Genomic DNA, 27,754 nt, shown 5'->3' with positions numbered 1-27,754 from the left:
CAAAGAGAGTGGGACAGTTATCTCCCATATATATATATATATATATGTTACCTTATATATGACACACTTTTTGTTAACTCCTACAATGATATTAGCCTTTTTAGTAACTTTTTAGTAACACATTTTTGAGTCATATTCAGTTTCTGATTCACCACAACACCCAGCTCCTTTTTGTTACTACTACCGCTTAACCCATTATTCCCCATTTTGTAGTTGTGCATTTGATTTGTCCTTCCTTTGATTGGTCTTACAGAGGAAACAAGGTAGACAAGACCTGAATTTCTAAAGTACCAAAACAAACAAACCAAGCCCCACAACAGAAATTTGGGGGAGGGTAATGAAGATTTGTTTTAGAGAGACCATACAACCTGGTTTTACCAGGACTATCCTGGTTTTTCAAATGATGTCTGGACTTGTCTTTATAGCAAAAATAGTTAGTGTTGCTGCTACCTTGAGTCCCATTCCCCACACACATGCAAAAACTCAAGTATGGGGTGTTGCTTTTACCTTGAGTTGACTGGCCTGTCAGGGGGAATAGGCTATAGCTCAGTTTGGACAACTCATCAGCTGCTAACACAACCACCCTTAAGTGCCACTAGTCCTCCAGTGCATTCCGACAGTTCCGCTGGTGTGCCTGCAAAGGAAAGACAAGTTCTCCCACTTCTTCATTGAGAAAGAATTCATTAGAGCAGCTCAGCTTGCTGCAGCAGCAAGAACTATGGGATATGCGTCCACAAGTCTTTGTGCCACACATAAATGAGTGCAGCGCCAGAATGGACACAGCAGATCAAGTATTATTTTGCCGTGTGAATGCTCTCACTTGAGCTAGACTAACTCAGGAGAAGTAACTCAGGTGTAGATAACGTGAATGAGCTCTGCAGTGAAATCATAGCCTCTGTGTCTGTCAGGCTTTTATTGGGAGGTCTAAAATGTCCTGTTTTTCCATTTCGTCGGTCAAAATAAGTAGTAGGTACAAAATGCTTGTTGAGGATGTGTTGCTACAATGTTATGAAGTGTTGCGTACACTCCTGCTTTGTTCTCACATACAGTGCATGTGTGCTTCATACCAACTCTGGTTGAAGGCCAAAGCTTGTCATAATTTGTCAGGTGACAACACTGCAATATGAGTCTGTTGATGACCCAGTCTAGTCAGCACAAAATTTCTGCTCCGGGCCTTTGCGGAGGGAGCTGAGAGTAAAAATCTACTACTTCATGAAATAGATATGTGTTGTTCTTGAGTAGGGAGCTAGCAATAGCGTCACCATGTATGTTTTACAAAAGTCAAAACCAATGTTCTTTGCCATCCTGTCCCGGCTGTGTGGTACATTGTATGAAGTGTTCCCAGTTTGCTCTACTGAACACCTGTTACAGATTGACTGTTATTCCCAACATAGTTATCTCTAACCTTTTCTACCATATTATCATGCACAGTAAAAAGAACAGCATATTTTGCTCTGGCTTTGTAAATGAATATGTTAGAACTTCTTAAGAAGTATAATTTAACAGAATGTGTTTTTTGTTTCTCTGACAAGAACATCTGAAGACGTGAAAGGAAATTGATAGACACAAATCTCAGAAGACTTACGATGATTAGGCTGTGTATAGATTTAGATCCAAGAGATCCCAATTTAATAAGGGAATCTCTGCTAGCAGAAACATGCCTATTCTTCAGCTGTCTATATGCCTATTCTTCAATTTTCCCTGGTGGTGCTAAATGAATATTATAGAAGTTAATGCATAATCATATAAGTTAGCAAGATAACCAAGTTAGCACATAATGGTACAGTTTTACTCCCTCTTTGAGCACAAATGCTTTTAAAAGAAAATCACTTAGGCCCCAGTTCAGCTAGGTACTTAAGCATGTATCTAAATTTAAACACTTGAGAAGTTAATGAGACTAATTGTACTTAAAGTTAAATCATCTTCCTATTAAGCATCTTCCTATTTCAGGACCTTAATATCAATGAACAAAGTAGCACAATAGAAACTGAATTTTGTTCATTCCAGTACAGTTACCATACAACGCACAATTGTAAAGGATTTAGAATTTTAAAATTTTACTGTTGAAATTACCTTCATACCTGTAAATGTCATATTTTTTTTTCTTTCTCTTGTTTTCAGCTGTGGGATCTACTGCAAAAATTACAGTTTGTTATGACGTACATTGCTCCCTGGCAGATTGCTTGGGGCTCTTCATTTCACGTGTTCGCTCAGCTCTTCTCAATACCTCATATCCTTTACAGATTTTTTGTTTGTACTTACTCCCAGTTTCACTGTTCATGATTCTACAGGGTTTGAACAAAGAGAGTAACATTTAATAATTACATTTAGTAAAAAACTGAAAATATTTTACACTGATTCTGGGACACCATGTTACTTCTAATAAGGTCTCCTTAGACAGAGGGGACCCAGTTTTTCTCTGTTATTTGGATGCAGCTATTGACTGCATTAGGAATTGCAACTGGGGAATTGGGCAGAATTTGGACCAGGATGTTTAATGCTATTTCCTTCTTCCCCATTCATATTCAGCCAATTATCTTTTCTTATAATGTTCTTTCTCATCTCAGCACAATACTTAGTGTGCCTTGTGTAGAAAAAGTATTCTCAGTACAATACCTCTATCTTTGGTGGACTGTCTTCTTTATAATGCTGTTCTTGTGGGGTGGTGAGCATCCTGAGGATTGGGCTCTAAAATGTTAATCCTTTTAACAGTTAGCCCTGGCTAATGTCTGAATGCAGGGATTTGCTTCATCTGGTTTTTCCCTGTTGCATCCTTCTAAATTTTTCCCGTCTTAATCGTAGTCTGACTTTGATTTTCTTTTATACAAATTTTCTGTTGAGTGGGTTGGGAAGTTTTCTTCTTTTAAAATTTTCCACTTTTGGTTCTAAGACATGAAATATCATAGGATAGCTGGAAACGTACTTACAATAGCCCCCAAAAGGAAAGATTCCAAAAAGACATTATTAACAAAAGTTAATAGTAAAAGTAAAGCTGGCTCCAACCAATTTTGAAGCAGGGGGCGTAGCAAGAGCCATCATCAAAATCCACATTCTGTATTAATTTGAGTCCCTATTTTTATCTAGAAATTGCAATTAAAAAGTTTATTTTAAGTTATTTAGCAGAACATTTCAAAACCGAAGATTATACTTTAACAAGATTTCTCTTCAAATGCAATTATTTTGTAGTGACAGTAACTTTAATGTTAATAAAATCCCTAAGTAGGATTTTTTCTAAAGTAAGGCAGTTACTGAATAGGATTTAGTTGATTTATGTAGTTATTGTTGAAGTACATTTAGACTGGCTATCTATTATTTAAGTTAACGATATCCTTGTTAAATGCAAAACAGTATCTTAATGTAATGTTATGGTTAAGAATTCACATGAATAAGTTACTGTTCCCACAACAACAATAACTCTGTCCTTTTGTATATATGCATGGAATTTTCTATTAACTTTTATGCATCATCCCCATTAAGAATAATGCAAAAATGCTACATGTGCACAAGAGAGCCAAATCACAGTATGGTTGATCTGGGAACCATAACTTGGAATTGACTACATTACGTTCAGGTAAATTCCCAATCGGAATGTTACATTAACATAATATCTTTCATTTAAAAAACCAGAAAAAAACCAGTGAGAGATCACACAGTAAACCAAACATAACATGCATTTATTTTAATGTTCTTGCCTGTATATGTAAAGAGGCATTCAAATGAACACACTAAGGACCACTGGGATTTGTTGTGTGCTTGATGTAAGCAGTTTTTAGTTTTCAGAGGTATACAGGTTTGGTGCGTACAGTAATCATTTTGAAACTTGCCAATTTTCTATTTCCTGACCCTTAAAACCAGAAGACTAGTAATGGCACTTATTTCCATCATCATATGAAAAGTGCTTTCCTAACATTTTTATTTGCTTTGTGGAACCTTTTCCACATAACTTAATATAGTAAATACTTTCCCTCCCATGCTATGAACCATTGTAACGTTACCTGTGAAGATAATGAGATCATCTTGCTGCTTCTATTACGTATATAATTTACATAACAACTCTTAAGTGAACAAATGGGCTTTGGAAGTCTTAGTGAATTGGTTGGGAATATGAGAACTATAGAGCAGGGCCAGCCCCGCAAACAGTTACTAATGAATGTAGGATAAAATTTTCTAAAGCATGTAAGTGACTTAAGAGCCTAAAATGGTTTTAGTTTCCGTTGTACATAAAACTAGACAACTCCATAAATTCCAACCTCATTGCTGACGGTAATATAATTAGAAGTCCATGGGAGCTTTACATGAATAAAATGGCTGTGGGATCACGAGCAGAATTATTAGTATTTCAGATTACACAGTTTCGGATGTGCCACCCCTGCTGCCTTGTGGTTCCTGCACTGATATCAGAGAAGGAAGCCAACAGCAGCCATCTGCCCCATCTCCTTTTTCCAGTTGCTGCCACCCAGAGACCTGTGACTCTAGTGCTGAACTCAAAAAGAAGCCTTTAAGACTCACGTTGTGTGTATGGGTTGGAAGGGATGGAATCCGCCCAAAGCCCAACATATCACGGGCTGTAGTGCAACACCTCAGCAATCACCATTCCAGCCTTCAATATATGCACATAGATGGAAACCTATTTATAATAACCCCTCCATGACCACTCTGTAAGATTTCACAACTACTCGTTCTGGCAAAACTCAGATCCAGTTGCCCTCTCCCTTAGCCAGTTTTAGTCTTCTCTTCCTTGCTGCCCTAAAATAAGACCATGCAGGTTTTGGGGGAATTTGTGGAAGCCTCTAATATCTGCTTTGTCCATCTTTGCCCCAAGTGGGCGTATTATGGATGTTCTGTAGCATGGAGGGTTTTATGTGTGCCTTCTGCAAAGGGATGAATACAGCAGTCATAAAGAAGATGGCGCACAGGGAAAATGAACTGAAACATAATATGGGAATTTTAAATTCATTGTAATAAAAGTACTTTAATACCATAGTAGCATAATAATACTTGAACATAATCGGTGCATTGCTACCAAACACAAGAGAACCTAATAAAAATACATCAGTTGCTATGATTTAAAAGTATCTGATCACAGACAAAAATAATTTCCCACACTACACATCAAAGTGAGGTAAGGAATATTTAGAAATGAACTTAATTAGAAAATTATTTATCATTTTCCGTAAATATTCATAACACTTTAGCTATTATAAAGTATGTGCAACAAAACAAATTCCCTGTCCTGAAATCTGGAAAACGTAGAGCATGTAGGATACAAATATTATCAGAAGATCCCACAATTTAAAGAAAGAAGGCATGGTCCTGTTACCTGCTCCTTTGATCTGTTTATGTATGTGACCCTCTTAATTAAAACCGCTCTCCAAAAAGTCAAATGAGAATTGTCTTCCAAGTTACATATAATAATGATTATGTCATTTGGCTGGAAGAGAACCCAAAGGTAGCTATTGTTTGAGCTGTACCTTTAATGTAAACATTTCACAGTGAAGTCCCAAAAGTCCTAGCTCATCATATTGACTGTTTTTATGTTAATTATTTTGAAGCAGTCTTTAGAAGACTGTCATTATCTGTGCTCCTTGTTTTCCTCCCATCTTTTCAGCTCCTCTGATCACTCCTCTTATCTGACACTTGCAAATAATTCTTTATCTTTCAGAACCAGTATAGGTTATGATTCCAGTGTAATATGACAATTGAAGTTTGCTGACAAACTTTTGCCCTTCTGTATGATCTCTCTGATGGTTTTTGAACTTTTAGCCTCTTAGGGCAGCTCAGTTTGCAAACTCACTAATGCACTCAGACACCATTCCAGATCACTCTCTTTTAATAAGTTTAAGGATTTTCAATGATAGCTCTTGCTAAATATTTGTTCATAAATGCTTCATATTGCTTCCAAAGCTTGGCTAATAGACTTTTAGTTGGAAAACTGCAATGTGAATATTTTTCAGTTTTAAAATAAAATATGCATTACAAATTGAGCTTTAGTTTCTCAAAGATTGCAGAATCTATATACTGGCCATTTTTAGAATAGGCTGAGTCAAAAGACTATTGCTCTTGAGTGATTGGACCTTAATTCTGGTTTCAGAGAGGCACCATTGGTGTTGTAATCCCAGTACTTTGATACTTGCCCAGCAGCTGTACAGTTCTTTATAAAATACCTTTTTCCCAAGTAAGGTGTAAAATGGGATAATTGAGTCTGTCATGCCAACAGGCTGCATGTAGCGTTCTCTCCAGAAATTCAAGGGCCTGGTGTAACTAAAATGAGAATTTGTTCCCAAGTCTTTTAAATCATGCTCCTGTTACATCTTTCTTTATATATTTATCCACCTCTTCATTGTGTTTCCTAGACTTGTTTTCAACACATCTAGAATGTATAATATAATAATCATTTTTAAAGTAGTAAACCATGAATGCGTGCATGCACCAGCATGTTTACCTATGTTACTTCCCCTGCACTCTTCTTCCCACTTTGTGGGCAGTTCAGTAAATATGATATGTAGAAGATTTTTACTAGGCAATCAGTATGTGATAATAAATATCTGATGAAAGCTAGGGTAAGTTCCACTTGCTGGAAAGCCTCATTTCAAACCAGTAGGTTTGATGATATATCCATGCTCTTGAGGGAAAAAACACAGGGTGAAATGCTTGACTCATTGATACCAGTGGCAAAACTCCCATTGACTTCAGTGGGCTCAGGCATTCACCCAGAGTGATTAAGGATAAGAGATCTTTGTGCCAGATTCTCTGGTCCACTAAGGCTGTTGTGTAAATGGCATTAAAGCAGCTGGAGAAGGCTGGTAGAGAACCTCTCCACCCCCACCCCCGGAACAGGGAAACTCTGGCAGAAATCTGACAGTGGTGGCTCTGCTGCCAGCTATTCTGCCCTGCAACTTGTTCACCTAAACATGTGGCCCTCGTTATTAGAACTATTTAAGTTTGAACAGCTACAGTCCTCATTTTGATAATTAGTTGTGTTGTGTATGACTTCAGAGCTTCCTCCCCTACCTTGGAAAAAATGATAAAAATAAAATAGGTGAGGGCTGTCTGAAGAACGATTTAAAAGTGTGATGAAATCATTCATGTTACCTTAACTTGAACTTTTCAGACTCTGCTATGCTTTTCTTACAAACTCTGGCCACTTCAATCTTTTCTACTCCACTGAGTCCATTTCTTGGTAGTGTCATTTTTATCACATCTTATGCCAGACCAGTCAAGTTCTGGGAGAAAAACTACAAGTAAGACAATTAAAGTTTTATAGACCTGTTTGGAACGTTTTGCTCTTACTAGTTTCATTTCTGCTTTTTTTGTTTTTTAAAAGATAATTTTACATGTTGCTCCAGGATATGAGAGTAACCTTTTTGTTAAGGTCTGGTCCTACTGTATTAATATTTTGTACTTATTTAGTTATTTATTAAAATTTACTTAAATAATTATCAGGATCTTACATATGATATGTCATATCACATTTGCTGCAGTCAGACAGCAACAAAGCTATGGAAATCATAAGTGTCCTTTATTGTTTTAGTAGCTAGTGTTAGCAAATTTTTAACAGTTTGCAGATGGGGAGGAACTCTCAGCGCTAAATGTGAATGGGCAAACTGATGAGTCTGATGCAATGATTTTTAATAGGTAATCTTTCATAGAGTTTGATATCATGTTTGGTTGTTTTTTATTGTAGTTTTCTGTCTTCTAGTTGGACAAGAAAATGAACTTAAGAACATAGAAATTATTTAATAATGACTCTGTACATTTTATTTTAGTGCCTTTTATCCAGTAGGATCTCAAAGCAGTTTACAGACTATATATAGTTCCTTCATCCACCATTTACATGCAGCCAGCTTTGGAGTAAAGTGTTGCAGCTGTTGAACAGCACACAGAAACTCAGAGTAGTTTAGGACAGGCCGTGAAGAATGTAAGCCAAAATAGGAATTGGCCAGACCAAAGAGGAGTGCAACACACTTTGTGCGTCTGCTGCACATATATGGCCTCACATCAGCATGATATCTGAGCACCTCCCACATATTTAAATATAGAAATAACTGTCTCTTTTTCATCTTTTCCAGCCTGTAGGAGAAGTAGTGTGATTAGTTTGTAGATTTTTCTGTTAGGTTGGTTTTGGTTTGTGTGAGTGAGTTGATGGGTGTGAATGAATGTGCGTGAAGAAATAAATAAATGAAGAATATTCTGAAGTCAAATAAACAGGGTTTGTATTTATTTCTAAAAATTATTAGGATTTTTTTGGTCATCTTTTATGGAGGGGAGGGGGGATTTCATAATCTGGGTCCAGATCTTGTGAAAGTTCTGTCTCCTGCTTTCACAAGCATCCCTTAGTTTAATTGTTCTAGAATCTAGTGGAATGTAGCTTTTGTGTGAGGTCATAGAAGTGGAAGGAGAGAGAATCTCTCAGGTAGCTAGAGTGCAAGTGCATGGAGTGGAGAACTGAGGCAGATGGTATCCTGTGTTGCTAAACAGAAGGACTGCTGTATTTTAGGCCAGCTGGAGTTTTTTGAGGGCATGTGGCTTCTTTCTGAGATATGAGTTACAGAATCAAACTTGGCAGTCATGAATGCATGGGGTACATAGTGCCAATCCTAACAGTCAGAGATCTGAATATCTTCAGGTTATTCCTAGGTGGAAATGGGTAGTTTTGGTTTGATTTTTTTCACTAAAATGTTTAAACGTGGATGCCTGATGTTAGGCACCTAAATCCATGTTTAGGTGCCTGAATAATTAGACTGATTTTGAAAGAGAGTGAGAACCTCCCACCTGTCATTAAAGTCAATGGGAGCTGCAACTGCTCGTCATCTCGGAAAATCAAGCCACTTATTTAGGCACCTAACATTTGGCTCTCCAATTTGAAAATCTTGGTGTAGACCTTCTAATATTTAATTCCAGTGCCCTTTCTCTCTCATTCAAAATAAATAATCAATAAATATATTCAGTTTTGAAGATCTACACAAACTTTAGATTCTTTATGAAAACTGGGGAGGGAAGGGGGGAAGATTGGCTTTGAGCAGCTTTAACATCTGTCATTAAGTTTTCAGTCTAACCCCTGGATAATTTGACTGAGTTCTTGCCTAGTGCTTTCTTTCTCATGTATTTAAAACACTTGTTTCTGTTTGTCATTAATTTCTATTTTCATCTTCGTTATTACTTTTGCCTCCTTAGTTCATTTTCCCCCTTACTCCTTGTGTTTGTGTTTTGCATATCCTTGTTCAGTAGCATTTTATATTTCCAAGCAAATGGCTCGGTCTTCCTAAGTAATTGTCAGACCTATGCTGCCACTCATGCTTGCACTGAGTAGTACCTTACTCCATAAGTATTCCAACTGAAATCACTGGGAGTACTCATGGACTAAAGCAATACTCTTTGTGAACAAGCAAGGCAGAATTAGACCCTTAGTGGTCTTCATTCATCCACAAGTCATTTTTACTCATTACACAAATAGCACACATATGGCAGTACATATTTTCTTTTAAGCATCCTGCATTTTTTAGTGCCCTTCTGTAGTTCTTCCTTTGCTTACTAATTCACGCCACATGTATCATATACTAATGCTATGTATTCAAAGGCTCAGATCCTTAGGTGGTGTATATTCTCATAGTTCCACTGAAGTCAATGGAGCTGTGACAGTTTATGCCTGCTGGGATCTGTCCCTACCTTTCTCAAAGTTTGTCATTCAGAATTTTTTAAAGATTTTGTCTTTCTTCTTAAAGTTGTTCATGGTTTGAAGACCACATTCTTTTGCCAGATTTGTTCTTTGTTACGCACTAGAAAATGTGGTATGGTTCCTTGCTTCCCTTTCACCTATTTTTAATATGAACGTGAAAAAGCAGTCTTGCAGAAGATTCTGATAGCCATCCAAGTGAAATAAACATTTGCCTGAACATGTGGAAGCCTGCAAAACTTCTATGTAATCACCTTACATGCATCTATATTTATTTTGTCATGAGCACTTCTGGCTCTGATTCCCCTTTTCTTCACTTTCACGTCCATCTTTTATTGTTTTCATGAATAGTTGAGCTTTCTAAGCAGAGTGAGAGTTTGAATTTGGACGTTCCTGAGTGCCTTAAAGAAACACTGTCAGATAAAAATTGGGCACAATATTATATTAAAGGTAGAATAGTATACAATACTGGGACGGGGGTAGTCAGAAAGTGTCAAACCAGTACTGCTTCAGGTCTGATCCTGCAAAACATTACTTACATGAGCAGTCCTTCCTCATAAACTGTCCTGTTGAATCAGTGAGACTAATCTAAATTCTTAAGTTCCTTGGAATGTAAATATCTATTGTAGTAGATACTAGGGATTGCTCCATGAAAGGGTCTGCCTAGTGCAGAAAAAGTTAAAAAATCAAAAGGATTGCCTTTTGATGCATTAAGGGATAGAAAATCTTATGAAGTTATTAGAACAAAAGACGCAGGAAGTTGAATTGGACTGGAACATTGTTCTAGCCCCTCCCAAATCCCTTCTTAGGGTGTGCAGAAAAATGCAAACTATAGGCCAAGTTTGCATACATTGATAGCTAATATTTAACAGCTAAATGGGTAGATACAGAAGCAGATGTTGAAGGAATTGGCATTTCATAGCTAGATGTGGAGTTAGCTGAGGAAGAATCATTTTGTCCAGTAGTTTTTGTAAGGGAGAGCCATAGGTGCATATGTGTAAAACTTTGAGTACTGTTATTATGTTGATGATGCATTAGGATGGGTGGAAGGGGGATGATGACAAAGAACTGATGACCAGAAGGGAGAGAGTCTTGAGGCCACCAGTCTAGGTAGCAAGCAACTTCTCCAAGTCTTCAGTGGAGTGCAGTTTGGTCATCTCTTTACCCTGCTTCTTTGGATACATGCAGTAGCTTCTTTATAGCATGTCCTGCAGTTCTTTTAATCCTTCCATTTCTGCTTAGACAAGAAAAATTTAATCCCTCAAGTCTATTCTTTGGCAACAGGCCCTCCTACCTCTTTGGGCAGCAGGGTCTGGAGTTGGCAGTGCGAGACACGCAATTAGGACAATAATTTGTTTTTTAAATGGGAATGGAGGAACGCAACTGGGTAAAGAAATGTTATGGGAGCTGTGTCCCATTTTTTTCTCATCAGCTGTGCCAGGAAGCAAAACCTAAAAGCATTAGCACATTCTTCGGGGCACAGACTCGGCTTTGCTTTTGCGTGCCCTTGTGGGTCTGCACAGCACTTAGCACATTGTGTGTAGTACAGGAACAGAATATGATAGTTGCTTATAATAAAAATGTGTGCTCACTATATACACTATCTAATAATCACTCCAGTCCATCATAGAGATCAATTAGTTTAAAAAAAAAAAACTTCAAAGAAGTAAGCAAGAAAAAAATAGGAGAATGATGGGAAAGGGCAAATTACCACACTACTATTTTGTTTACAACTTTGCAGATTTGTAGACCACACTGCATTTGGCGAGGGATACACAAAAGCACAAAGTTGTCTCACTACTTTATCATTAGTTGTCCCATGAGAGTCAAACTCTGAGAAGTTTTCTGCTTTCTCTTTATTAAAAAAAGGCTTGATACAAAACCCAGCTCTGTCCTGTCCCTAGCATGTGTTCCACTCCTGGTTTAGAGAGTCCTGTTTTACTCTTTATTTTCACAGCTGTTCAGATGATTAGACCATAAATGTCAGAGGGAGTGAAAAGGAAATAGCAGTAAATCTCATTTAATATGTAGGCACTTTAAAGCTTCAACTATCTCTTCAAAAACTACCCTTTTATTCCATTTTTTCTTGTTTTAAAACATACTTCGTCATGCTGCAGCTCTAAAGTCCCCCTTCTCTCTTCCAGGTCTCTTATTTTATATCTTGGATATAGGAATGGACAGAATAGTGCAGTAAATTTACTTTTCTTCACCAGTGGGTCTAATTGCTTGACCACTTAGAGCAGCCTGGTAACGATGTTTGCTGTTACAAGTCTGATGCATTCCAGCAAGCAAACTGCCACCAGGAATTTTGGGATTTCACTTTCAAGCCTCTCTCTTGTCTCTCTCTCTCCTTCCTTCCTGTTTCTATTCTTTCTCAGTCATCTGTCTCAGTTTCTATTTTGGGTATGGCACAGCTTGCATTTACTTTGGGGGTCTCCAGTGAATTGGTGTGTGGTGTAACTAAATCAGTTAAGTGTCTCTAAAGAGGTTATGATTAAATTGCCATTTATCTTAGAACCGTATTTCCAGCCTCCTTGCTGTACTGAGAATCTTGTAACAAGTCTTATTTTTCTCCAGCTTTTCAAGTATATCACAGTGTTTATTGTTCCAGTCACCGTGGTCTGGAAAATAGCCACCTTGAAATGTTAATGTTCCTGGGAAAGGAGGGATAAGAAGTCCTGCACTACATATGCACTGAAGTCAACCTTTCCTTTTTCTAGTGGAGTACAGAGAAACTTCAGAGGAGAAGAATTTGCCAGTGTGGCCACAATTAGAATTTACGTGTATCATGCATGCCTGGGGCAGGGGGAGCTAAAAAGTAAGATGTGCCCATTCAGCTCCTTCCTCACATCTAAAATAATCATCCCTCCCCCTCCAAAAGCACATACCATGATACCTCATGGTTCCTCCTGCTTGTCAGTGAGACCACCTACCTCTTCTCTTCCACTGTCATGGCCTCTGGACTGGGACAAACTCCCCTCCCTCCACCACCTCCATCCATCATTCTTGCTTGCAACTCACACATGACAAACTATTTATATTTTTCCTTTCAGATATGTTTAAAATGCAAGACGATCTCAAAAAGTCTTCTACTGCTTTGTTCTTTAGTCTTCTGTATCTGACATTCCTCCTCTTGTTCTTAGACCTTGACAATAGTGTGGTTTTCATAGGAAATATCATAGCAGATACTGTCTAGTTCAGTAGTCTCTGACTGAAATTGGTCAGTACTAGATACTTTAGAGAAAAGGCAGGAAACTCTGTAGTGGACATTTATGGAATAATCTTCCCATAACCCTCATGAATTAGAGGTTGCTTTATGCCCTCAAGCATATCCCTTCTAAAGTTGTGTTATGTTCTGTCTAATATAACTCAGACATTTTTTTAATCCTACTAAGCTCTTAGCCTCAAAGATCAATTGAGGCAGTGAGTTCCACAGTTAATTGCACTTAGTTAAAAAAAAAATCCTTTTATTGGATTTACGTTTGCTGCCTTGCAGTTTCACTGAATGTCCTTGTGCTTATTGTGAGAGAAGGTAAATCGGAGCCCTTGATCTAGCTTCTTAATACTATTCATTACATTAGAACCTCAGAGTTATGAACACCTTGGGAATGGAGGTTGTTCGTAACTGTGAACAAAATGTTGTTGTTGTTCTTTCAAGAGTTTACAACTGAATGTTGACTTAATACAGTTTCGAAATGTTACAATGAAGAAGAAAAATGCTGCTTTTAACCCTCTTAATTTCAATGAAACAATCAGAGAAACAGTTTCCTTACCTTGTCAACTCTTTTTTAAATACTTTCCCTTTATTTCTTTAGTAGTTTACGTTTAACCCAGTACTGTACTGTATTTACTTTTATTTAGTTGTTGTTGTTATTATTTTGTCTCTGCTGCTGCTTGATTGTGTACTTCCGGTTCCAAATGAGATGTGTGGTTGACCAGTTAGTTCATAATTCTGAGGTTCTACTGTAGTTTGTATTTATTTTTCATGTACCTCCTGTTAAGCTCCACTCTACACAGTCCCAAGTTTTTCAGTCTCTCCTCATTCTGAAGCCTCTCTGGACCCGCTCTGTTTCTGCAGTATCTTTATGAGAGTGGGTGGCCAGAAGCTGGCACATTATTCCAGGTCAGGCAGGGAGTACCATGGAATAATATAATACCATTATGATAGTCTCAGTATTATTTCTTTTCCCACTCTCTATACAACTAACATTTCTGTTTGCTTTGACTACCACGGTGCACTTATTAGAAGTTTATGTTGAGTTGGCTGCAGTGACCTTCAAATCTTTTTCTTAAATGGCTACAATTAATTTACAACTGAGCAACATGGATGAATTTTTCAAAAGCCTGTAAAAGAAAAAAGACTTTAAGAGGGAGGATTTATAAAATAAACCAAGTAGAGGTAAATGAACAAATTATGGGCAATTTGAATTTTCAGGGTACTGCATGTAATACAAAGTGGTCACCTGTTCTAAAGCCTGCTGAAATCAATGGCAGTCTCCATTGGCTTCAAAGGACATTGGATCAGAACACTGGGGATGCAACTATTGTACTCTGGAAACTCTAGATCTGATCTTAGTAGCCTTCTGTGTGTGGAACTCCTGCAAACTGCACATCCAGCTGGGATCATGCACAGCAAGCCAGCCTGAGCAAGGGAGCATTAGCACATTCAAATTCTGCTGGTTCCTCGCACAATAACCCAGTGCCTGTTGGGAGCATCTGTAAATTTTCGTGCCTGTCTAGAAATGTGCCCCTCATCTCTACTAAGGCAGGGACAGCCATCACATTCCCAGTCTAGTCAGAGCGTGTGCATATCTATTCGGCACCAGGATGGAGCATCCACAAATTATATTAGTGCAGCAGTGCCACAATAGCTAAGGTTGCATCACATCTGTTTGAAGATCGACCTTTCTAAGTCCATTACAATTGACATGATTAGTTAAATTCCTTTGAAATTTGGTGTGCCTCAGGAGGGTGTAGGGTAGGTTTAATGACCCAAATTTGGAGTAATTTGAGCGAGGGGTTCCAGAGATATAAGGCACCCCAAAAAAGTCATTTTTCAAAAAAGTTTCTAGGTGGGTATTTTATGCGCAGAACTAAAGATCAAACTATTGATGTGATGCTAGTCAAAAATGTTTAAGTTTTACACATGGAAGCCACTAAGTCTTTGGTGGACCTAAACTGAGAACTGTATTTTTAAACATGTAGATTTTTACACGGTGCATTTGCCAGTATAGAAAACTAGAGGGTTTCCATTCCCACCATGTTAATGCTTTTAAAGCTTGACTCTTGTAAGGGCTCTAAAATCCGAGTGGTTACTTGGATTCCTTTGAAATTTAATGTGCCTCTTGGGGACATGGGATAGCAATAGTGATCCAAATTTGAAGTCATTTAATTGAGGGGTTCCTGAGCTACAGATTTCCCCCCCCCCCCCCGCCACCCCAAAATGATTTCCTTCTGCTGCCTTGTACTGTTAAATTGAGAGAGATTCATGACTGGATGAGTCACAGACCTCATTGAGATTGATGGCTGTGAACTCACCCTTTAATTATCATAACTAAGAATAAAGTAATGGCAAGGCCGCACCTAGGACAAAAGGAGTTTTAGATTGAGTGGCGGGAGGTGACTGCAATTTGTGAGTCGTGGATGGCATAGCTTGGAAGAAAGTAATCAAAGTATTTTTTGGGAAAAAATTAGACATGTGAATGCTTCCTGGAAGGGGAGGAGAATTAGGATGTGGAGGACGAGGGAGAGGAGTTTGAGTCTGCAGCAAGAGGAGGCGGGTAATGCAGAAGCGGATAAGTGGGGATGGGTGGTAGAGCTAGGGAGAGAGTTTGAGGCACAGGTGAGTGAAGTGTTGACACCTGCCAGTGTGCCCCAAACCTTTGCATCCCCAGCCCTGCCAGTGCACCTCACCTCTGTCAGTGTACCCCAACTCTAGTGCATCCCCCAAAGTCTTTGGGGGAACAGTTAGACAAGTCGATGCTTCCTTGGAGGTGAAGGTTAATTGGGGAGGTGGAAGAATGTGGGAGCATAGGGAAAGAGGGATTTGGGGCTACAGCAAGCCTAGAAAAATGGGGATGGATGGTAGGGGAAGGGAGAGAGGCTGGCGGCTTAGGTGAGGTAGGTGTGGGGGCTAGGAGGAGTGGAGGGGTGGGACTTTGGGAAAGTAATGTGGCGCAGGAATGGTGGGGGACTGGGGGAGCATGGGACAGTGGCACTGGTCAGCCACACATTCTCCCCTCTTGTGTGTGTGCCCAGATCTGGGAGGGTTCTTGCCCTTCTAGTGGGTACTCAGACTCTCTATCTGCCCCCCTCATATAAGCTGGGATATGGGGGTGTCTGAGCCCCTCTCACTGTCCTTCATACATGTGCCAGGATCTGGGAGCCCCATGGACTCACCCTCCCTTCTCCCCTCATGTAAGCCAGATTTTGGGAGGATCTGAGGCCCACTCCCTGCCACCAATGGGAAATCGCTGTCCTCTGCTTGGGGAGTGTACAATAGGCATGATCAGAGCATGCATCAAGAAGAACATACTGCTAAGACTGGGGTGAGGAGCTGAAAACCGGTATGTTTGACACATCAGAAACTCCAGCACCAGGGTGTGGGGAAGGGAACATCCACTGACATGAATGGGCAGTTCATGCATCTCAGAGCTATTGTTTCCATCTGTATTCACCTCCATGGGGTATTCTCTTTCCTCTGACAACATCTAATTGAAATGAATGGGCCATTTAACACCTGTCTGAGTTTACAACTTTTAGTCTGAGACCCACTCTGAGCAGAAATCTGAGAATGAATTGTAAACATTTGGGAAAAATCTGCCTGTCAAGTGGTTTTTTTTATGGAGCTGCTTTTTTATTTGGAAGAAATTTAATATGATTACAGCAGAATATTCAAAAGGTGCACCCACGCCTTGAATACTGTATTCAGTTTTGGTTGCCCCATCTCAAGAAGGAAATAGGGGAACTGGAAAAGGTTCAGAGAAGGGCAACAAAGATGATCAAGGGTAAAGAACAGCTTCCATACAAGGGGAGACTAAAAAGATTAGGGTTGTTCACCTGAGAAAAGAGACAACTAAGGGGGATATGATAGAGATCTGTAAAAATCGCCACAGTAGCATATCAACTGCAAACATAGGTGAGAACTACAACTGCCTAAATCAGTGGCTGTCAAACTTTTTTTTACTAGTGACCCCTTTCACATAGCAAGTCTCCGAGTGCGACCCCCCCTTATAAATTAAAAACACTTTTTTATATATTTAATACCATTATAAATGCTGGAGGCAAAGTGGGGTTTGGGATGGAGGTTGACAGCTCGCAACCCGCCCATGTAGTATCCTCGTGACCCCCTGAGGGGTCCCAACCCCCAGTTTGAGAACCCCTGGCCTAAATGACCACTCACACCTTAGAATCATAGAATATCAGGGTTGGAAGGGACCTCAGGAGGTCATCTAGTCCAACCCCCTGCTCAAAGCAGGACCATTCCCCAGTTTTTGCCCCAGATCCCTAAATGGCCCCCTCATGGATTGAACTCACAACCCTGGGTTTAGCAGGCCAATGCTCAAACCACTGAGCTATCCCTCCCCTTCCAACAAACATTTTTCTTTCTGTTTAAAAAAACCTAGGAAATTTAAATGGCAAAAATCTTCATTAACACAGAGTTACGGTTGCCCAATAATAGCTAATGCCCTGTGAAAACCAGGAAATAGAGTTAAGCTTAACATCCCTGAAAACTTAACTCTGCCCTCTTAGAGGAATGCTCTACAGGCCAATAACACAGATTCTCCCACTCTGCCTTTTTGCTGTAATGGACAGGTGCTACCTGCACTTGCCCTATACTCAAACGCTGAGCCTACTACTCCAACAGAATACCTCATTGGTAAAATTTAACCACCAGTTCATACCCTTTTACAACTCCTTCACACTTGCACACAGAATATAGCACCTTAACCTGTACGTTTTGTTACCCATCATTAAATCCATAGTTTGCTCTCATACCCCTCCTCACTACTGACAATACCCATGGCAAGAAGACTCTAGTGCCCTGCTGCAGACGCAACCTACACTGGTGGTGGGCAGCCTACGGCCCACAGGCTGCATGCAGCCCGTCAGGGTAATCCGCTGGCGAGCTGCGAGACAGTTTGTTTACATTTGAACAGCTGCCCGCAGCTCCCAGTGGCTGTGGTTCGCCGTTCCCAGCCAATGGGAGCTGCGGGAAGCGGCGGTCAGCACGTCCCTGCGGCCCACGCTGCTTCCCGCAGCTCCCATTGGCCAGGAACCGTGGGCGGACGTGCAGATGTAAACAAACTGTCTTGTGGCCCGCCAGCAGATTACCCTGGTGGGCCTCAGCTTGCCCACCACTGACCTACACAGTTCTGTACTGAAATGATACAGACTGGTAATAGGGTTGATGTAATACTTAGATTTCTGTAAGGCCTTTGACTTAGTACTGTATGACATTTTGATTAAAAAACAAGAATGGTGTAAAATTAACATGGCACACATTAAATGGATCAAAAACTGACTGATAGCTCTCAAAATATAAATGTAAACAGGGACTCATCAACAAGCAGGTCTGTTTCTAATAGGGTCCTGCAGGCTTCAGTTCTTGGCCTTATACTATTTAACTTTTATTAATGAGCTGGAAGAAATCATAAAATCATCACTAATAAAGTTTGCAGTTGACAAAAATATCAGGGGAGTGATAAATAATGAAGAAGACGGGTCACTGATTCAGAGCAATCTGGCTCGCTTGGTAAAGAGCGCAAGCAAACAATGTGTTTTTAATATGGCTAAATCTAAACACATATGTCTAAGAACAAATAATGTAGGCCATATGTACACAATGGGAAAGGGCACTCTATCCTGGGAAGCAGTGACTGAAAATGACTTGAGTGTGGATAATCAGCTGAACATGTGCTCCCAGTGTGATGAATTGGCTGAAAAGACTGAGGACATCTTTAGATGCATAAACGGGGGAATCTTGAGAAGGAGTAGAGAGGTTATTTTACTCTGTATTTGGTACTGGTGCAACCGCTGCTGGAATATTGTGTCCTGTTCTGGTGTCCACAATTCAGGAATGATGTTGATAAATTAGAGAGGGTTCAGAGAAGAGCCCCCAAAATGATTAAAGGATTAGAAAACATGTCTTATAATGATATACTCAATGAGCTCAATGTGTTTAGCTTAATAAAGAGAAGGTTAAGGGGTGACTTGATTACAGTCCATAAGTATTGTGGCAGAGCTCCAACCTTGTCCCTGTGGGTCCTGCGCATCCAGGCAGTTTACTTCAGAGGCTCACTGCAACCCTCCACGTAGCCCTTCTCTCTCTAGGGCCAGGGATACAGTCTGCTGAGCCCTTTTCATCATAAGTCAGCAATGGAGGTTGGTGAGAGAATTCCCACAGTCTCTGTTGCTCCTACAGCCTCATGCCAAAACAGTTAAGCCTCCTGTCCTGACAGGGGCCTGTTTTCCCCTCCCAGGAGGTGTTTCTGTAGTGGCGGGTTGTGGGGGAACCCGGGCCTGCCCTCTACTCTGGGTTCCGGCCCAGGGACCCTAATGGTAGCCGCTGTTGGCAGCTAACCTTTTACTGCCAGAGTTGCTACATTTCCGTGGGCCACTTCCCCCCAGCTCTCCTGCTTCTCCCTTCTTCACCCTTACCTTAGGGCTCCCTTACCAAGGACTTGAGGGTGTCTTCATTAACCAGCCCTTCAGCCACACTTCCTCTCCCCTGGCTCCTCTCTGCCTGACTGGAGTGAGCCCTTTTATATTATCAGAGGGGCCTTAATTAGAGTCAGGTGGTCACGGATCCGGCGGAGATGTGCAGGAGGGCCAGGGCCTTCTACGCAGGCCTTTTCTCTCCAGATCTGACCGATCCTTACTCTTGCAGAGTGCTCTGGGACGAACTCCCGACGGTCAGCGTGGGCGACCGAGACTGGCTAGAGCTGCCTCTCACTCTGGCCAAGTTCTTGGAAGCCCTCCGCCGCATGCCCACCAATAAATCTCCGGGCATGGACGGGCTGATCGTGGAGTTCTACCGCGTGTTCTGGGACGTCCTCGGCCCAGATCTAGTCGCCGTCTGGGCCGAGTCTTTGCAGAGCGGGGTCCTCCCTCTTTCGTACAAGCGAGCTGTGCTCGCCTTATTGCCGAAGAAGGGGGACCTCTGAGATTTACAAAATTGGCGTCCCGTCTCGCTCCTCAGCATGGACTACAAAGTCGTGGTGAAAGCCATCTCGCTGTGGCTAGGGTCCATGCTGGTGGACGTGGTCCACCCAGACCAGTCCTACACCGTCCTGGGCCGCACCATCTTCAACCACCTGTATCTGGTCCGGGACCTCTTGGAACTCGGGTGTAGGGACAGTCTGTCATTCATCCTCCCGTCCCTGGATCAGGAGAAGGCGTTTGACAGGGTGGACCACAGGTATCTCCTGAGCACTCTGCGAGCGTTTGGCTTCGGATCCCAGTTTGTGGGTTTTCTCCAGGTGCTGTACACCTCTGCAGAGTGTCTGGTCAGGCTCAACTGGACCCTGACCGAACTGGTCAGCTTCGGGCGAGGAGTACGGCAGGGGTGCCCCCTCTCAGGCCAGCTGTACGTTCTGGCGATCGAGCCCTTCTTCTGTCTCCTCCATAGGAGGTTGATGGGGTTGGCGCTGCAGGAGCCGGAGCTGCAGCTGGTCCTGTCGGGACCCGGGCAACTTGGTGCAGATGGAGGCTTGCCAGGCCATCTATTCGGCAGCCTCCTCCACCCGGGTCAACTGGGTCAAGAGCTCTGGCCTGGTGGTAGGGGACCGGTGGGTGGCAGGCAAACTCCCTCCCACCCATGCTACAGGCCATCCGGTGGAGCATGGGTCCGCTGTTCTATCTCAGCATTTACCTTTCTGCCATGCATCCCTCTCCGCCGGAAAACTGGCACGATTTAGAGGGCAAGGTGATTGAGCGGCTCTGGAAATGGACAGGACTACTCCGGTGCCTCTCCCTTTGAAGGAGAGCACTGGTGCTTAATCAACTAGTCCTGTCCATGCTCTGGTACCGGCTCAACAGCCTGGTCCTGGCCCCGGGTTTCCTGGCCAACCTCCGGACGTCGATTCTGGTCAGGACTGCACTGGGTCTCTGCAGGGGTTCTCCATCTACCCCTGGAGGAGGGAGGGCAGGGCCTGAAGTGTCTCCACACTCAGGTCCATATCTTCCGCCTCCAGGCCCTGCAGAGGCTCCTTTATGGTGCAGGTAGTCCAGCGTGGAGTGTACTGGCGCATGCCTTCCTGCGCCGCTTCCGAGGGCTCCGATATGACCAGCAGCTCCTTTATCTTCATCCGAGAGGTCTTCCGCGAGACCTCTCCGGGCTGCCAGTATTCTACCAGGACCTCCTCCGGACCTGGAAACTGTTCTCAGTGACCAGGTCCGTGGCGGCCACCATGGGGGCAGATCTCCTTGTGGAGCCCTTGATACACAACCCCGAGCTCCATGTGCAGGTGGCGGAGTCCACCTCAATGCGCCAGAGGTTGGTCCTGGCAGAAGTCACCAGAGTCGGAGACCTCCTGGACTACGGCCGGGGAGACTGGCTGGATCCCCTAACTCTCGCTCAGCGCATGGGGCTCTCCAGGCCTCGTACTCCCTGGCGCGTACTTCAGGAGGTGAGGGCCGCTTTGCTGCTTGCGTTTACCTCGACCGGGTCCTGCACGAGAGCGTGCCCCACCCACCCTCCACCCCTGGCCCTCTGGACCTTTTCATCAGGCCCCTGCCCCGTGGACCCGACCGACCCCCCCGTCCCTTCACCGTGAGCCGGCTGCATGATTTGCAGCTGGTCCATCTCCAGACCACGCCAAGGAAACGTCTATACACGCTCGTGCTCCACACCCTTCACGTCCTCACCCTTGCGTCCTACCCCGACACAAAGTGGTGGGACCTCCTGCCACCTCTAGAGGGTGAGGAGTGCCGGTGGGCCAGCCTATATTCCATCCTGGTCCCGAGGCCCACTGGGGATATCAGTTGGCGACTCGTTCACGGGGCCGTGAGCACGGGCGTGTACTTGGCATGGTTCACCTCTATCCCAGACACCTGCCCCTTTTGCAGCATGAGTGAAACCCTGGCACACATATACCTGGAGTGCGCCAGGTTGCAGCCCCTATTCCGGCTCCTCACAAACATTTTGTTAAGATTTTGGTTGCACTTTTCCCCTCACCTCCTTATCTATGCATTCCCTATCCGTGGCCCCACTAAGTCACGGGACCTCCTTGTCAGCCTCCTCCTGGCCCTGGCTAAAGTGGCCATCTATAAAACCAGGGTGAGGAGGTTGGCTGATGGAGTCTCCTGTGACTGTGGGGCCTATTTCCGATCCTCCGTCAGATCACGTCTCCGGGCAGAGTTCCTCTGGGCAGCATCCACTGACTCCCTTGACGCCTTCGAGGAGCAGTGGGCAGCTGTCTGGGGTTCTCTGCTCGGTGTCCCCATCTGGTTCCCTTCATTTGACCCTTTGACCACACTCCTGTCCCTGTTATTTCATTTGTTGTCCCCCGTAATTATTTGGTTTCCAGGTCCTGTGGACCCCCCTCTTAGGCTGCGGGGGGTTGGGAGAGGGGATCCTTTAGCACTTCCTGGATCCCAATAAGGGCTACTCTGCTGTACCCAGCTGGCCTGGGTTTATCACAGTATCTACATCCAAATATTTAATAATGGGCTCTTCAGACTAGCAGAGAAAGCTATAACATGATCCGATGGCTGGAAGTTGAAGCTAGACAAATTCAGGAGACAAATAAAACATACATTTTAAACAGTGAGAGTAATTAACCAATGAAACAATATACCAAGGATTGTGGTGGATTCTCCATCACTGACCATGTTTAAATCAATATTGGATGTTTTTCTAAAAGATATTTTTTGGGGAAGTTCTCTGGCCTGTGCTATACATAAGGTCAGACTAGATGATCATGGTTCCCTTCTGGTTTTGGAGTCTATGAATCTGTAAACCTGCAGGTATGTACATCTGCTTTCCTTTGATACCACACATAGTGGGACTCAGACACAGATCTGTTCATAACACAAGCACAGCTCTAGCATGCCCATCAAACTAATGCCCATATCTCATTAGCACAGCTCTTCCAAGCTGCTCCAATTTATTCCTCCAACTTTCAGTACAGCTGCATCTAACACAATGAACGCCTCTGGAGTGTACGCAGATAATTGCCAGTGACTATTGTTAGCTTCAGAGGGGCAGAGTTAAGGTTATGTGGGCATTTACCTTAACTCTGTATTTCCTGGTTTTCATATGTTTGAATTTTTCTGAACTCAACATTCTGGAAAGGCGTGCGCTATCATTGGAAAACCTTAACTTTGCATTAATGAAGTTTTTTGCCATTTAATTTCCCATGCAGTCAGAGACTACTTACAGACTTTACAAACTGCTAGTGCTGTTACGGACTGTGAACATTAATCTGGCCCCAAAAGGAAATAGCTGCAAAGTACCAGGGTTCCCCTGCTGCCTCATGATTTCCCCCTTAATTCAAGTGATGGGCAGGATGGAGCACCGTGGTCATAATTTGGTAGTGACTCCTTGACTGACAGTGATGCAGAGACAGGGACATTAGTGTATTTAAAAAAAAAAAGAAAAAAACCCCAGAAAATGGTTTTCCTCCTTGATTCCTTTTATTCCTTTACTTGTAACTAGAAAACATTGATGCTCCCATCAATTATGATCTTTGATAAAAATCTAGAACGGTGGGTCTGTAAAAAAATTGGTAAGAAATTTGGTCCTTAAGATGCACGTGTACCAGTATGAAAGTATCAGTGTAGATATGGCAAAAAAAGTTAACAAAAGAATAAGAAATATATTAGTTTGTGCTTCATAAGGTATGGAAAGGTCTGGTTGGAGGAGAATAGGAATGTTTTCCAAGTGGATAAAACTGGTATAAAAATAAGTTGTTTTGAAGCTTCTAAGAGAGTTTTTACAACCAGTGGAGAGTAGAAAAAAAAATCGAAGTTATATTTTAAATATCTGACAGTATGCCTTTAACCGGTAACATATTTTTTTTGTCAAATTTTGCCTGTGGCAGCCAATAAAATAAATTAAGGCTAACTGAATAGGTGCCATATGTGTGGAAATTAATTGGAAATGCATCCAAGATTCGGTGCTCAATACTTCCCTGTCGAGTTAGATGCATTCACAGCTCCAGTTCACTGAATCATTCTAAGAAGGTAGAGTAGGGTAAAGACAGAAGGGAGGCATCAGAGAAAAAACACATGCAGGGGCCAGGCAAGAACACAAACATAAAGACCAAAAATTCAAACAAGAAAAACAAATAAGAAAAGAGGGCAATCAAAAAGGAAAAGCCATGCAGTGAAAAGTAATCTGAGTGGGGAAAGAAGACATGAAGAAGAATTTGTGTAAGCTCAAAAGCCTGTCTCTCTCACCAACAGAAATTGGTCCAATAAAATATATTAATTCACCCATTTTGTCTCTCTGGGGAAAGAAGACATAGGTTCATAATCAAGAACACAACACCAAATATGTGAAGAATAGAAAAGTCTCACTTCTCTTCTTTTTTTCATGACTATAAGAAATTAATGATTATATAGACAGTCTTCCAAATAATTTTCCCAGTCTTGATCCTCTTAGCACTCATCCTTAAGAGATAGCCGATAGCAGCTCTAATGGACAACCAAGATTTAACCTCAGTGGTAACAGTTTCTGAATCTTGTCTTGGAATGAGACAGGGATTTTGCTATGTACAAAAGTCTCTCTTTTAAAATATTCTCCTGTCGCCCAGCTAATGGGGTCAGAAGAGCTCCTTTTGAAATGGAAAGGCTATCTCTTGATTACTTTTTTTCCCCTTTACTTGTAACTAGAAAATACTTAAAATCCCATCAGCATGATCTTCGGTGGAAATTTGCTACTATATGTTGAAACGGTGGGTATGTACAAATATTTGGAGAGAAACATTCTTGTGCTAGTGAGAGATGTTTTTGAGAGATGGTCTGAGAAGATACCACCTTAAATATGATGCAGTTGGGAGTATAACCATAGTATTTGACACGAGTTCAGAATTATACATCATATAAAACATGAAATTATAATGGAATATACAGAACTGGAGGACTAAAGCCTATCTAGTATTTTTCTTCATCCTTGTGGAAAGCATATTCATGGAGAGTAAATACAAGATTAATAATTTTACACATATCAGTTTTTACTTGAGAATAGTGGTTATAGAAAGCGTAAAGGGACAAAGAAGGGAAAATTGGAGGCTACCATGGCCATAAGGACAAAGTTACAGTTATCTGGGTGTCTTGACGGTGTATTTTCTTATGTGGCAGCTGTAAGTGCTCAGCACCTTTGAAAATCAGGTCCCTTGTATTTAGGCTCCTGAATCCATACTTAGGCACCTGGGCACCCAGGTGTGAAACTCATGGTTTCTGTTATCAATACCCCCAAAACACCTCAAATTTACAAACTTTTGCATGGTAGGATATTGTTTGTACAATAGCTCACTAATAGCTCATCTACAGGAACATGAGGCCTGAGAAAAGGTGAAGATTTTATATAGTTCAAATTAAACAGTATTTTACACTGCTTAAAAAACAGCTGAGATTCTTATACCTGAAAAAAAATGTTTCATAATGAATGATTAACAGTGTAAATAAGAAGCAGGAGCTCTCATTTTTCTCCCCATCTCTCCAGTCTGGTTTACTGTAGTCAAATCATTTTACAGTTCAAATTTTATTTTAGTGGAAATCTTCAGCAGTGTTGCCTTTTTCTATAACTTTAGAAAGCCTCCTGGAGTAGCTTTCCTCCAGTTCTCCACTATACAGATGGTGCTACTACTACTGATGTGATAGCTTGAGAAAGCAGAATGTTTGCTTGCACACTATTATATGGAGCACTGAGGCAGTGTGGGTGTAATGGTAGGGAAAAATAAGACTCAAATCGAGTAGAGAAGAGGGAGAACATATCTTTCTTTGTTATAGTGGGTGTTTCAGTCTAGAGCATTCTGTGCGGTGACAAAGTTCTGTCCTTGTCTCCATGGGTCCTGTACTTCCTGGCCGATTTTGCTAGCCTGAGAGGCTCACTGTGACCCTCCGTGTAGCTCTTCTCTCTCTAGAGGCAAGGGTCACAGCTTACTGAGCCATTTTCATCATAAGCCAGCAAGGGAGGTGAGGAGAAGCAACCCTCCCTCGCACAGTCTCTGTTGTCTCCCAGTCTCAGTGATTAATTGGGGAGGGCAGGGGGGGAGCCCAGGCCCACCCTCTACTCCAGGCTCCAGCCCAGGGACCCTAATAGTAGCAGCTCTGTTAGCTGACTTTTTGTAAATAGGACATGTACAATTCCCTGGTCCACTTCCCCACAGCAGCCCCCACTTCTTCAATAGCTACTTCACCGTTACCTCAGGGCCTCCTTCCTTGCACCTGAAATGGTTTGTACTGCTCAATTCCTCCAACAGCACAGCTTCCTCCTACAGCTCCTGACACACGCACCCAACTGACTAACTGGGAGGCTTTTAACTAATTTCAGCCAGCCCCTAATTGGCTTCAGATGTCCCAATCAACCTAGCTATCTTCCCTGCCTTCTGGAAAGATTTTAATTGGCCCCAGGTGTCTTAATTGACCTGGAGCAGCTGCCATTTACTTATCCTGGTACCAGGGATTTGTTTAGCCCTGGGCTAATATATCTATCTCCGACTATCTTTCTATAGCCATCTAGCCTTGCCCCATCACAGTGCATACAGATGGTTAGAAAACCTGGGGATGCTTATACATAAAGGGGCTTTCAGAATTTGTTGCTGTAATTGCTATGTAATCATTCTGCATCTTACATTAAATTGCTTTAAAACAACAAGGGCATACTCACGCTTCCAATGAATCCCATCACCTCTGCCGCCTGGCATCTTTTACATCTTCACAGGTGCCTGCTTATTCTGCCATTGGAGAATTCTCATTTTCCTCTGCATCTCTCCAGCCTGGTCTACTTTTTTTTTTTTTAACTGTAAATTTCCCCTTCATAATGCCAGCAGCATAATGCTTCCATGTGGGAAATGTAGGGTTTCAGATACTCCATGAGGCTGCATTATAGTGCTGTTTCTCTCATGGCTGCTTATTAGGCTTCTTGGAAGTGTATATTAAAGCAAAATGGGGCCTAGATCCACCAAAAATTTGTGCTTCTCCGAGACAGACTTTCCCACTCACATACCCAATGGGCTCTTGTCTTTGTACTACTTCTTCCAAAGTGAAGGACCCCTTTTACTTTGAGCATCAGATCCCAAGGATTCAAAGGTTCTTCCTTAATTTGCTTCTTGGGGTGAAATCCAGTAGCAGCAAGGCTGAAAGAGCAGATATGGCTTCACTTTCCCCAACTTCTGGAAAGGAGCACAGGAAGCAGCTTTCCCTAAAGCTGACTGATTCCTTACTATAAAGTATATCTCACACATACTATCTGTGACATTCCCCTGGTGTTATCTGAACTGATGATCTGCTAGGTCACTCCAGGGCTCAACTCTGGGAGCCAGCCTTACCCTGCTCTTCTGTGAGAACCCCCAGTCCCGGGTTGGTCACGCATAGCCTCTAGCATGTAAGCTGCTCCCAGCTACATGAGTGAGCACTTTTGGCCAGCGCTGCTTGGATTGTGCAACCGACTGACACTAGCCAATATCTCCAGTCCCAGACACAATCCTAGGAACCTCCGTCTTGCAGTGTCCAATTATGCCCGCTGGATGCTCTAAGCTTATATGGGTTTGTCAATTTAACAAAGAAATTGATATGTACCATGCTTGTTATCCCAAGGGGAGTCTCTGACAGGCTTCAAACAAAACACACTGCTTCAGGTAGAATAAACACATTTATTAAACTACAAAAGATAGATTTTAAGTGATTATAAGTCAAAGCACAAGTAGTCAGATTTGGTCAAATGAAATAGAAGGAAAATGTATTCTAAGTTGATCTTAACACTTTCAGTGCCCTTACAAACTTAGATACTTCTCATCACAGGCTGGCTGGTTGCCCTTCAGCCAGGCTCTCCCCTTTGATCAGTGCTTCACTCGCTTGGTGGTGCTGTCTATAGATGGAGGTGGAAGAGAGAGAGCATGGCAAATGACTTTC

The 27,754-nt window shown here is 42.1% G+C and overlaps 1 protein-coding gene across 2 annotated transcripts in view; it reads left to right on the top strand.

Moving 5' to 3' along the window:
- PCNX2 (pecanex 2) overlaps positions 1 to 27,754 on the top strand; it is a 222,877-nt gene that overhangs the window by 136,420 nt on the left and 58,703 nt on the right. For both annotated transcript variants that reach the window (XM_043543302.1, XM_043543301.1), the window contains exons 22-23: positions 2,122 to 2,230; positions 7,112 to 7,241. In XM_043543302.1, the coding sequence (XP_043399237.1) occupies positions 2,122 to 2,230; positions 7,112 to 7,241 (239 nt within the window). The remainder of the gene's footprint in view (positions 1 to 2,121; positions 2,231 to 7,111; positions 7,242 to 27,754) is intronic.

This window comes from Chelonia mydas, chromosome 3 (genome assembly GCF_015237465.2).
Source record: "Chelonia mydas isolate rCheMyd1 chromosome 3, rCheMyd1.pri.v2, whole genome shotgun sequence".
NCBI lineage: Eukaryota > Metazoa > Chordata > Testudines > Cheloniidae > Chelonia > Chelonia mydas.
This window is presented reverse-complemented; position numbering and strand designations above follow the sequence as displayed.